The 13,545-nt window shown below is 37.0% G+C and overlaps 1 protein-coding gene across 26 annotated transcripts in view; it reads right to left on the bottom strand.

Annotated features, from left to right (window-relative positions):
• The window catches only part of PRLR (prolactin receptor), a 175,010-nt gene that overhangs the window by 23,991 nt on the left and 137,474 nt on the right, over window positions 1-13,545 (bottom strand). For 20 of the 26 annotated variants that reach the window (XM_090132314.1, XM_090132308.1, XM_090132300.1 and 17 more), the window contains 2 exons: window positions 5,959-6,027; window positions 618-731 (listed from right to left, as the gene is read on the bottom strand). In XM_090132314.1, the coding sequence (XP_089988440.1) occupies window positions 618-687 (70 nt within the window). In that variant the 5' untranslated portion in view covers window positions 688-731; window positions 5,959-6,027. Of the gene's footprint in view, window positions 1-617; window positions 732-1,164; window positions 1,308-5,958; window positions 6,028-11,375; window positions 11,491-13,545 lie in introns of those variants that run through there. The other 6 variants (XM_090132306.1, XM_090132302.1, XM_090132313.1 and 3 more) reach the window with 3 other exon arrangements.

Below are 13,545 nucleotides of genomic sequence, written 5' to 3'. Positions count from 1 at the left end.
TTTGTGATAGATTCAAAATTTCATTATTTACACATCTCTAAAAGTATCTATTCAGGGGGAATTACAGATAAGACAGATTATAAAAAGAAGGATCAACAAGATGGATGCAATATTTTGTGTCCTGCAACCTGAACTTGTTTGTTAATTTTATGAACGTCCCATAATAATCCTAATACATTTTAGAATACTTCCTGTTAAGATTACTTGTCATTAACTTCCAGCAAGAAAATAGACCACAAGTTTACATACTTTTTCACAGGAAGAGCATGTGGCTTTTCAACGTATGTTTACTCTTACTTCATTAAATTTCCATACCATATCTTTTACAGTGTTACTATTCATGTGATGCTAATTCCCAAAAAGGTGACAAGGATGGAGTGGGCATAGGGAGAGAGCGAATACCTTCCATTATCACCACCACATTATCATTAAATTAATACTACATAAAGAAAAGAGGACTCAAGCCATTTTCAAGACCTCCACACAAAACTTTGAAAGAAAGCAGTTCAAATATGCACAGGTTCCAGTGATGGTCAGGATAGATCAAGTAAAGCCTCAGACTTTTCTGAAAGAAGTGTTTCAAGGAAAATAAGTATTCTTGGAAATTTTGTACTTACTTGTCAGACCCACTGTAGTCAGAGGAAGTAACAATATAATCTGAACAGATGATATCAAGTTCTGTTTCATGATTTCCACTTCTCCCTGGGAAGGAGTATCACATCAAGGACTCACTGAAAAACATGCAATCATGCAGAAGTAAGTAAAAGTGTTAACATGAAGTATACATCCATTTTGATCAAAGTCCTATTTGAATTGCAGCTAATTGATTCTTGTTATTATTCAAACAGGTGTGGCACAAGTACATTTTCACTTCGGGGGAAGAAAACCTGAGTTGGAGAGTAGTAAACAGATCTTTCTGCAAGCCTTTGAGCAAATAGCAGTGCTGGGATTAGGCTTCCAGTGCATTAATTTATCTTCCACATTTATTTGGCATCTTGGAACACAGAATGCTGTTCTTAAAGCTCTAACGTCTGATGTTAATTTACCTGAGAAGTCAGTCTTGTAATAACAAAAATATACTTTTATCTTTGATGATACAGAGAAGAGCTCTACACATTTAAACTCTGAAGGTTCTGAAAACAAACATAAATAGAAAATATTCACATTTTACATAATTGTTTGGGATTTTTTAGCCAATCTCACATCTTCTGAATATCCGGGACTGGTAATGTCAATTTCAGACCATCCAGCCTGAAGAACGATTCTCCTTCTGTGTGTTCAACTCCTTGTTTTTACTGCATTTAATTCTGCAGGAAAGTGGAAAAGGCAAGAAGAGAGAATAGAAACCACAGAAAAAGTAGATAACTCGACAGTTAACATATCAGGTGAAAATGCCAGATGAGGAGCGATTATCGTGCCTCTTTCTTCAGCCTGTAAAGGCAGTGCAGAACTCAGGCAACGTGCAGTGAAGCCGGAGGCTGCGGAGCCCAGTGCCTGCAGAGGCTGACACCGCTAGGTGTCCTCAGCACTCAGGGTACAGCTCGGGGCGGCCGGGAGCCGAGCTGCTCCCCAGTCTGCTTAGGCTGAAGAAAGGGCAGAATGAATGGAAGCAAACCTCTTGCTTCCCCCACCGATACACTTTCTTGCTTGGAGATGGTGAGTGGAGTTGGTAGCCAGCCTTACTCTTGGAAAATAAAGCATAAACATTAATGATCTGAAGGGGTAACTCCTTACATCAGCTTTCCACTCCTAACACGTAAATATATAGGTATTTTGTGCTCAAAACCATTCAGTGTAGCACAGCGTGAGAACAAGATGTCTTTGCAGAGGAAAAATTCTTTGTGGTTTATCAGATGACTCTATTTTCATTAAGCAATTAAGAAACTACAGCCCGTCAGAACATAAATGTTTTTCAAGTGCAAAGGGAAACAAAGTATCAGTTAATTTCACCAATACTAAAACATACTCACTGAGGACAAAGTGCTTCTGAATACCCAGGCACACTTCGTGCACCCATCTGAGCAATGCCTTGCACAACTGCATCTGTGTTTGTTTTAAACCCACTCACAGCGATCTAAGCATACACAGCCAGTGCAGGGCAGAACTCTTTAGTATAAACTCTGGTTTTGTGTGAGCACATGCAAATGTTATGACCATAACAAACCTACAAGGCACAATTGTTTCAGAAATGAGCTGTAAACATGGTGTTACATAAAGCAGAATATTTTGAGCACTGAGGCATATTTTTCCCAAGTAAAGGTGAAATAATGAACTGTAAACAATAACCATTTCACGTACATACAATAACAGAGTTGGTTTATTATTATAAAAAACAGGTGAACGCTTGCAAAACACAGAACTTTCAATTTGAGATTCACACTGTGGTTGCCAATGGGGTACTGACAACATATTCTCTTCTAGAGACATGTCTTTTCTGTGCAAAGAAACAGAGAAGCATTATCAAGAAAGAACTGAATGAGAGCACTCTAGAAGGAAAATAGGATCATTTTGGAAACCCAAAGAATAAAATTAACAGAAATAGGATTTAATTAGTGCATTTATAAGCAAGTATTTTTTCTTGGGATCATTCATTATTTAAAAATTAAATGATCATGAATCACCTCTGTGATATGGCTATGAAAAAGAACAGGAGAGATACAAGAGGGGAGGGATATGGACTTATTGCCACACATGTAGTATCTGGGACATTAAAAAAAAATCCATGTAAAATTCTGATCATCTGTATGCTGAAAACAGCTTCGTTCCCTCTTCCTACAGAAGGTGGATAACCTACAGAAGTAAACAGGTTAATATGTTTAGAACAGATTTAGAAAACAGCTGCTAACACAAACAGGGAACACAAAGGCTGCCTCATGATGGAGAGTTAAGGAATTGGCTTTTTATTCCATGGAAGGATCTGACTGTCCTCTATAAACATACCAGGGGATTATCATCAAAAGAGGGGAAAAAAAGAACATATAAATTTTACCAAATGTTGAAACAAGAATAAATGGCTTTAATTAATTCAAAAGAAACTAAAAAAAAAAGAAAAGGAAAAAAAAAAAAAAGCCATCCTCCCAAAAATGAGCTCCCAGAATAGGCTTGAAAAACAAGAATTCCCACCTAGCTTTCCTGAACTATTATGGAATATATATGACATGGATGTTCATTATAGCTGGAAAGTGGTCTTTATGACCCAGTGTCTGCTTTTCTGGTTGGTGTTTCAATGCCATTTAAATATCTTGAATTATTAACAGTTAGAAAACAGTCCACAAGCATAAGTTGGCTGGATAGCCTATTTTACATATGGAATGTAATGCTTTCAAATGCATTCAAAATATTTTCTGTTAAAGAATAATTACAATATCCAGTTATTTGCTCTTAAATATGTGTTTAAAAGCATCTAAGAAAATCATCATTCTGACGTTTGCATTGCTTTGTGAAGGAATGTCAGCAGCAGCAGAGAAGTGGCCAGGAGGCTCCAGGCATATTAACCATATTCCATTTGTTCTGGAGCCTGCGTTTCCATGGTTGCTTGGTATTTGGTATTTTTGATTCAGATATCGTTTGTAGGGCTTCTGAAGAGACCTCTTGTTTTTAAAAAATACTTCCTTTAATAGAAAAAATAATGTCCACTTTGTCATAACTATATCGAAAGTGTACCTTCCCTATATCTCCCTTGAAAATCATTTTTGAAAAGAATAAATAGTGTTAATGAACATGCTGTGGGGAATGCCTCACTTTTAGAACTGAATACATTCTTTTATAAGGGATACAGTAGACACTGATTTCTCAGAATGTCATGCGAAACCAAGGGTACAGTAACCGATAATTAAAGAATCATATGCCTCTTTTTTGAAGCTTCTGATTTAATTTGAACAAAACTGTTCCGTTCTGGCATTGTAGTTGAATTTCTCCCTTTTAGCATGGGGGTTACACAGTTTTCAACAGCTGTTCATCGCACCCCAGAAAACTGTGCATCTGAATGCAGACGGAATTTGCTACCAGTGTTTTAGAATACACAGAAGTGGGCAGTGCTACATTTTACTATAGAATACATTATTGTGTAATTAATAAGAATATGAAATTGTAGAGTTGAAAGCTGCTTACAATGCTGCTAGATGAAGCTGAAAGTTAAACAGAAATAGTGTAATCAGGTGCGATGAAGCAGAGTTTTGAGAAGAATGTCCTCATCCTACTTTATTTACAGCTTTTACATTCTTTGCATCTCTTTCTCACCTATGCTGATAGATACATTTCTTGGGATTGGCAGAGAACTCTTTGTCTAGTTCAGCACAAATGGAAAAATTTCCTATCTGTGATATTTTCAGGCTTGCAGGAATGGGCAACAACTGTACAGCATCCACTCCCAGTGACATTCTGTCCATCACAAGCTTTGTTACCAGAGGCATCTAAAGCCTGAAGTGTTTCAGCAATCTGTAGTAAACAAGATTCACATTCCTACTACTTACAACAATTAATAAGGTTTGTCTGAGGCCTGGGGGAAGGCAATTTGAAGAATGTCAGAACGCCACAGTAAATTACCACTTGAAAGGCTGAACTACACCTGTATGAAACCAAATATAAATAAATAAGAGAATAAATTTTTGCTGTACCATCTGGAATCCTACTGGGAATACATTCAACTACACTGTAGGTGTTGTATGACTGTGCTGTCCCATGCAGATTCTCATGTCAACATGGATGACATATGTCCCAAACCATGACACAGGCACGGCTATCAGTAGATGCGTTTCTGAATGACAAGTGGTGGTTTGGGATTATACTGCAAATTAGAAGTGTAGATGTGCAGTGTGTTCTGAACTCTGCTTTCCCCTTCACCATGACGCCTATCTGGAAACCTCCAACTTACAGGTTCCTCAGGTAACCTTCATGGAGGCATGTGAGCTGTGTAGAAGACAGGCTGTTCAGACATGCCTCTGAACTGCATTTCTGCTGAATAAGTCCAGATAGGTACTTTTAGCATGTAGGTTTTGTTGACAGCTTTGCAAGGATACTTTCTGTTGGCAATGCCAGGTTAGACATCAAACTGACTTCTTATAATTAAGCATTTCATATTTCTGTGTTGCTTGACCAGCAGACACCTTTAAATTCTTTAAATTTCACCTGAAAAGCCTACCTCTGAGTTTCTAATATATTTATTCCTATGTTCCTCTCAAACAAATCTCATACTAATGGCCCTTTGCAGTCCTTTTTCTTATCAGCAGTAAATATGTGATGATGAATGGAACAACTTCTCTCACAGATAGAGATGAACTCAGTCTAAAGACTTACATTATATTTAAAAAAATAAAAATAATAAAAACCCATATTCTTGAAAATGCTTCAGATACTGAACTATCTCTCAAAGTATTTATGCATCTAACCTAACTTATGCCTACTGATTTTACAGAATTGAGCTTGGAGTTCCTTTTAAAACTCTCAACATCTACACTGACAAAGTAGGTCAAGAAAACTGCAAGAAACTATCATCACCTGTCCTTAACAGATTGGAAATGAGGACAGAAGAAGAAAAAGGACTTTGCTAGAACTCTTACTGGAAATGCACCAAAAGCTCTTTTTTCTTTTTTTCCTTTTCTTTTTTGTCTGAATATCACCAAAACCACCACTGTAAACCTTGATTTAACTAATAATGGCAATTTTCTTCCACTTGTTTCATGGCTCCTGAAAATTCAATTTTCTTCTATGGTCGTCTGCATGTTTAGCCATAATCTCATAACTTTTATTCATATAGTATTCCTTTACAGACAAGGGAAACATAAGTTGTAAAGAGGAAAATTCTAAAGACTGAAAATTTGAATTTAAATTAGATAATTCCTCCTGAAATTCACCTCAAATAACTACTAAGCCCTACTTCCCAATAATAATCCTACTATGATAGTTTAAAATATTATTTATAAATAGCACAGCCATGAAATATAAAGTCTAGTTTCCTACCGAAAGGGTTCATGTGTGCAAAGAAAAATTTTGTTCTTCTCATTCATGAACGTCAGATCACTTGATTATCTGCAAGAAAACAGAATAATTCCATGATAAATATATTGCTGGGAGTATCACAATTTAATTCTTAAAACACAAGGAGCAAAAGAAGTCAGCGTATTCTAGCTGATTCAGACACAGACACTCTAAGTCAATTAAGCATTGAGAGTTCACATTTAAACATCGAGAGCAATAGTGGCTATGGTAAAATAGAATGTTACTGTACTGTCTTTCCATTATCTGTTTCAATTACAGCACAAAACTTTTTAGCAATTTAGGATGCAGCCCAGCTTTAGACTGTGCTATGAATAAAGGCTAATACAAAAGCTGGGACAGGATGAAAAATGACGGCGGGGAGGAGGGAGGAGGAACCCTGGAAACCTAATCAGTGAAAATAGGGCACAGGGCAGCGGCTACGCCTAAGTCTACTGAAGAAAACAATTGGCCCATTGTCCCTTGTGCAGAACCCACCAGAAGGAGTCCATCAAGCAAATTCCCTTCCCTGTACACCTTGCAAAGGGAAGGAGGGATAGCAGTCATAATGAAATGCAGTGGGGAAAGAATTTGGGGAATGTGGGAGGCTTACTATGATACATTTAGTGGAAAGAGGAATAGCAGGGAAAGGAAGGGATAGAAGTGGATTGGGCTAAACACGCAAGGGAAAACAAGAAGACAAGGAGCAGAAAGGAACAAAAGGGCTGGTCAAGTGTACACTGGTGAGTAAGCCTGTCTGACTGGGATGTCAGCCTGATCACCTTAGACTACCCTCATGAAGTTCTAGTCCTGTGCTCTGGCTGTGTTCTGTTCCGCATACATTTGGATGCTAACTTCCACTTGGATTAGGCAGTGAGCACAGCAAGAGCTCTGGGCGAGACTGCAGACCTCTGGGCTCATACACGGCTCCCCAGCAACTGGGAGATCAGTGAGTCTCTGGCCAGCTGCTGGATATGCTGACACCCTGAGCTACCAGAATGATTCACGTTTTATACAAATACACACACAAATATCTAGCATTAGCAAACTTACATCTGTGCTGACACTGTGGCTGTGTGTGTTTATGGTGTGTGTGCACCCACTGAGAGCAGAGGCTCAGCTTTGCCACTACAACACCTACTGGGCTGATTCACCTACCTCTAACAGAACAAAATCCAATGTTTTACTAAAAAAGCCTCTACCTTCAGTCGACTGTTTATTGTTATCCATGTGACTGCACTCCGCTGTGAAGAAATAATTTAGATTGGCTTTGGTGGGCAATTTATCTGCCAGAGCAAGAAAACTTCTTTATATATAAAATTAATAACTTTGGAATTACTAGCTTTGAAACTGCTGACTCTTTCAATTTCTTATGAATTTGTCTCTCCTGAAGTCCTTTGAAACGAAGTAGAATATTTTTGCCATAATCATCCATAATGGCCTGGATTTATCAGGAGACCAGGTGGGAAGCCACATTGCTCAGTTACTAGGGTATTCTTTTGTTTGGCTTCATTTCAGTAAAGATAATAAAAACAATAAAAACACCATGAAATAATCGGGCACCTAGATCTCATGCTGTTACAGAGGAACAGCTTTAATTTAGGGCAATAAACGATTTATTTTATATGAGCATATACAAAATGGTATAGATAACATACAACCGAATATGTCAAAATTATGTTTGCAAAGAAGTTACTCAGCAGTGGAAGTAGTTCAAAGATAGAGTTCAAAGAGATCCTTTCTGTTTTAAGAACAGTAGGAATGTGGTTATCTGTTCCAGTGTGAGGAACAGAGTTTGATTCAAGCCTTAGTACATTAATTCTCTCAAAATACAATCTGCCTTGTAGGTCTTGACCACTTCATCGGCAATTCTTAAAAATGATGGAGTTGTCCTACATTTAAAGGGAAGTCTAGTTCTAAGAGAAAACATATGGTTGTAATTGTTAAATTAAAAAAAAAAAAAAGTGAAAATAGTTTTCTTTCTGCAGTCATTTACATTTAGAAATAAACCTTCCTTTTTTTTTTTTTTTTTTTTTTTTTTTAAATTTCTATACCTTAGTACTACAAAAACATAGAGCTCTGCCCTACCACCAAGTTTATTCTGCTCTTGTGACTGCTTTCATCAGTAGGAGATATCATGGCCTAGTGATAGATTCTTATGTAATAAAACTGACTGTGAAAGGTCATTTTTACTACAGCTACATCAGTGCCATAAGTACTGGATTGTTCATGTCCCAGAGTTCAGAAGGGTTAATGACAGAATTGATCGTATCTCCCGCATAAATCAGAACAATGACTCTCACCCAAGGTATTTCTGTATCAAATATTCGTTATTCAGATCTTATTTATCAGAATAATCTTGAGAACAAAGACAGAATCACACCATGTTTGGTACTGTACAAAGAATAATCTCTGCTCTTAAGAACTAAAAATGTAAATAATGAAGAAATATTGCAGAGTGGAGGGAGGAGCAGGTCAAAACTTGATTTTTTAATTTTAAAAAAAAATTTTTTGAAAGTAAGGATTGTTTTCATTACAAAATCTTTTCAAAATATTCTATAAAATGGAACAGCCTATTAACAGCCAGTTTTGGTAAACTTTCACCTCAGAGTCACAAATTCTTTTTCAATGAAAACCAGCACAAGCTGGATCTCCAGAATGCAAAAGTAAATAAAATAAAACTAACTGAACTAAGTAAATATAAACAGAAAGGCATTTTGTTTTGAAATTTTCCAGTAGAAGATTTTCTGAAATCTAAGCCATTATGCAAATAATTTCAGTTTTTCAATAAATTTTTTGGGGGGGCAATGGAAATGTGATGAAAAATTTCTGACAGTCTTCAATTATACACAGAATTTCTATGAGCAATACAATAGCAAGTGTTCTCTTGCTATCTTCATAGTTCTGGTGGAAGATATTGGCCAAGAGAAGTTGATGGCAGACAGGCTGGAATGGCCAGAAATAAAGGAAGCAAAGTAACAGAGTTTTAAAAGTAGTAAAGGGAACATGGTAATGGAGAAAAATGTGAATGATTTGCCAAGTAAACTAGAGGGAAACACACAAAGAAGAAAGACAGAGCAGAAGATGGCTCTGGGAAGTAAAGGGCTATATAAAACATGCATCCTAATATTCCCTTTGGTTTTCAATGCTTCCACCACTGGATGTTATCCCAAAACAGCTTTTTCTAGGTGAACACAAGTGATGGGGTTGGGTGGAAGAGAAAAATCTCAGAATCTTCATGCCTGCATCAGTCTGGTAATGCTGAAGAAAGCTGTGACCTTATCTCTAGAACAGTTTCTTTATTCTCTGCCACTGAAATGGCCTGTCTTGGCTGAGCCTGTGTCTAAAGTTTCTTTTCAAAGCTTTATGATTGTGGTAAGAGTGCAAGAGAAAGAACCTGGTTACAGAGGAAAAAATGTTCTTCAATCACAACTGCTCTCAATAATTAACAACAGGAGCAGAGAAAACTATTGGACAAATAACTGTCTTCTGTTTCAATGTTCTCTTTCTTTCAAGAGATCCTGTAAGACGTCATGACAGTGCCTGCTTTTATGTCTTTTTCCCAGTACACGCTGTACGCCTAAACTTGTACTGCTTAAGAGACTCTGGAGTTACTCAATAAGCAATGCAACTATGAAAAGTTGCTCCTCCAATCAAAATATTCAATTTTCTATGATTTGTGAATTTGTGATTTAAAACATTTCTTAAACATGTTCAGCAAACTTTAAACCTGATAGAAGAGCATGCTAAAGGCTATCGATGCCACGCACAGCTGAAATGGCACACACGTTTGATAAGAGAATTAAGGCATATTATTCTGGTAATCTACAATGGAGGGGAAAAAATACAATTATTGGATAGTAAGACCTGACAGCAATGAGCTGAATGAAGCAATATTTATCCTTCAATTTTCATTTTCCCGAGATTTAAATAATTTCTTTTTTAGCACTTCTGACCTAAGGCATTCTATATCGTCTAGTACAGAAACATGTAGATATGCAGGGATATCCCTCCTAGCTCTAAACTTGGTAGCACTTTGCAGATATATTTTGTAGATATTAAATCCTAAGTAACCTAAAGTTTAACACGTTTTACAAAAATGTTTTCTGCAGATCTTTAAATGGGTGAAGATAAGCTTTACTGTCTGTCGAAACCACACAGCTTACTGGTGGGGAGTGTGTGCAGAAAGCCAAATGTACAAAACACTCTAGACTTTCCAGAGGCTCAACCGGTAACAATATCAACACTTCTGCACCACAGCGCTTCAGAATGCCACATCTTGTAGAAAAGTATCTTTAATTACAGCTTCATGAGGAAAACAGACTAAACTCGTAACATCTATAAAATGCATTTCTGAAGGAACTGCATTCCCTCTTTAATTAGCAGCATGAATTTCCCTTATTTTCTAATTTCTTCATGGTGAATACATAAACTGAGTGAAGTATAGCACTGACCTGATCTACCCCTATCTTCATCCCAGGCTGTAACTCCTAGCAGATTCTCAGTCATGGTGAACTGTGTTTTGGATTTTTCTTTTGTTTTGTAAGTATAAGGAAGTGACCCTGAGGTTGTAGACTGTGAGGCTTTTATGCACTTGTTTACAGAATTAAAACTTACACTGCAATCTCCAGAGGTTAAAGGTAAATTTATTAATGTATTCATTCATTAACCTCTTCATTCATTAACTCACTTGTTCTCCTTACAGACTGTGAGGACAGCATCGTGTCACCTATTGATGAATGTATTTCTAACAAGTGATATGTGCACCCCTGAGGGGCAAATGAAATGTGTCAAAAAGGAATTGAAAAAATCCAATTTGCAAAGACAGAGATGCTCACTGTGCAGCAAAGGTGAGCAGGTGGCTTCACAAGCACACATTAGTACAGAATATTAGGTTTCAGACTATGAGTAGTGTTTAGCTTTAACAAACTAAGAGCATAAAAATGTCTCTCCCTTACCTCTGCTGTAAGAACAAATATGTCCAATTACACTGAACATGAATGTTTCAGTTTGTCTGACTCCTCTCTGGAGGTAGCACATCCCTTGGTTAAATAAAGAGAAAGAGCTACTAAGCAGAACTTGCAGAAGAAAAGCTTTCACTGTATAAAAAATACATACTGTACTGAAGTAAAACATATTCTAGCACTTTTCTTCTGTATGTTCCTGTTGTTTGGTTATAAAAAAATCTCCAACTGAAAAGGAGAACTTCTGGTTACAGCATGTATCAATGCATTACACTACATCTGTGGTCCTTTTTTCAGTAAGTGTTCTTGATTCACTGTCTACTACCTGTGTTCACTGACTGTGACATTTTTCCTTTGCTCTCAGTCTCAGAATGGACTATAGTGTGTACTGTAACTATCAAGTTTTATGTGCTTTATTATACAAGATCATGACTTCACCTTGGAGACAACACTGGAATTCTCCCCATTTAAAATAGTGTACTTCTCCAACATGATAAAAGCTCCATCCACTCCAGGGCTATGTGGGGTACAGGAGGGGTCACTCCAGAGCTGCCTGCAAGCAAAGCAATCTTCACATCAATGAAAACTGTCTGAAATTCAAAAGTTTTGCTAGCTGCATGTAGACAAAGATGACTTTTTATACCAAAGCATCCAAAATGTCAGATCCACATGCTTTATTTGGACAAAAGCAATCTCACAAAAATGTCAGGAAAAAAAAAAAGTATGAAGGTTACAATCTTACACATCAACAATGTTTCTTTTACAAATATTTGATATTTGCATGGAATCAAAGTGAAGGCATAAGCATCAGGAGCCTTCATGCTTTCCCTTGGTATAGTGGACTTCATGGTAAACTGCATTAAGCTCTTACATTTTACTAATAGCTGAAATGATTTTAAGCATGGTAATTTAGACCACAAAATCAACCATTAGTCCCTATAATTAATGTGAGTCCATTTTGTTTTACATCCCATTACAATCAATTTTAACTATCCAATTGTAATTGCCCAATCATGTTTCAGTTGTTAATAATGTTCATTTTGTGTTTAACCCACAACATTGCTTCCATAATCCCTGAAATAAAAACCTTATGCTGACATTTAAGCACAAAAAAATGCCAAGATGAAAAAAAATGCTGTAACTGTTGGTTTTACTTTAGGTAATAACACAGCACAGGCTCTTAAATCCTTGCTTACATAAAGCCTGACCTTTTCACTTGATATAAAAGTCATTTTTATTGAAACTTGGATCCACACCTTCCATCATTATTGTTACCTGCCTCTTTCCATGTTGCATTTTCAGTGATGCCTTTTATGGTCATGTGCCTGCATCTTCCTGGCTGTGTGTCTTACTTAGAGGCATATTTTATACAATGTAAATGGAAAAACTGTTGAAGACTCACACAACCACGTTTTAAACTGCTCTTTTCATTTAATCCTGAAACTAAGTTGAATATATTGTTTGCCACTTACACTACACTTCCAAATCCAGTACAAACTGTTTAAAGGAACAGTCAGATCTCTGTCTCTATCTTTTTCCTCCTTTTGAAAATGGTGGCGCCTTCAGAGTGCCTTTGAAAAGGATGGCTATGTCTCTAACAAGGCTGCCAATACTTAGAATCTCAGTGCTGAAACCAACATGGAACAAAGCAGCTCAGGTACACAGAAATCCTAAGAACCAGCCAGCAGATCAAGAGTCTCCTGGCCCCTTCCCTTCCTCCTGACTTATGTCCCAAGTTCTGCTGAGAGAGCACAGAATAGTCAGCTTGTGAACTGTTTATTACCTAGATGAATAACAGTTTTAGAGCACTGACTCAAGGTGGTCTTCCAAGACAGTGCAAATAGCACTAGGACCTTAAAAGAGTAAAGTAGTTGCAGACAGTATGGATGGGTAATTCATGTATTTAGAAACCCTTATATGTAAACAAATGTTTTAGAAATATGGTAGGTGAGTCATGGGAGCCCACTGGATTACAAGCAGCTTTTCAGTATACTGCTCCTCTGTTTTCCTTTTCTTTCCTTCCTTTTTGTTTTTTACTCGGAGTTATTCAAACTGATTTTTATTACACTTTCAAAGCCCCATCTACTTCTAAACATTTACTATCCTACTTCTCATACACATGGCTGTCTTTTCTGAAGCATGCTGAGAGGTACAGAAAACTACTACTAACAGATTTGTTCTTCATAGTTAAATGCTGTGGAATGAAATACACTAAGAACATAAGTCACCTCTGCTCTGTTCTTGAACTGTTTCAGACTTCTACTGCCAATGAAATAGCATGCAGATGCAAGGCTCACTTTCTTTTCCGGGCTACACTGTAAGCTACTTAGGACAGGTACTAAGAATCACAGACTGAGAGCCACTGGCATACAGATCTGAACACACATCAATTAACCCTTCCTCTGGGTACATTACTGTCCTAAAGAAAACATAAGTGCAGTCAAAATGTTGCATTGTCAGGAGATAAACAACATCCCGATATTAGTTAAGGTTAAGGAACAGTAATCATTGCTCACTTTTGAAAGCTTGTGTTTTATCTTTGATATGAAAATAAACCAACAGGAAAGGTTTTTTTTAATAGAGATTTCTGGTACAGACCTCTTCTAGT

The sequence above is a fragment of the Phasianus colchicus genome, chromosome Z (assembly GCF_987193195.1).
Source record: "Phasianus colchicus chromosome Z, bPhaCol1.hap1.1, whole genome shotgun sequence".
NCBI lineage: Eukaryota > Metazoa > Chordata > Aves > Galliformes > Phasianidae > Phasianus > Phasianus colchicus.
The sequence above is the reverse complement of the archived record's forward strand: the minus strand, read 5'-3'. Positions and strand labels throughout refer to the sequence as shown.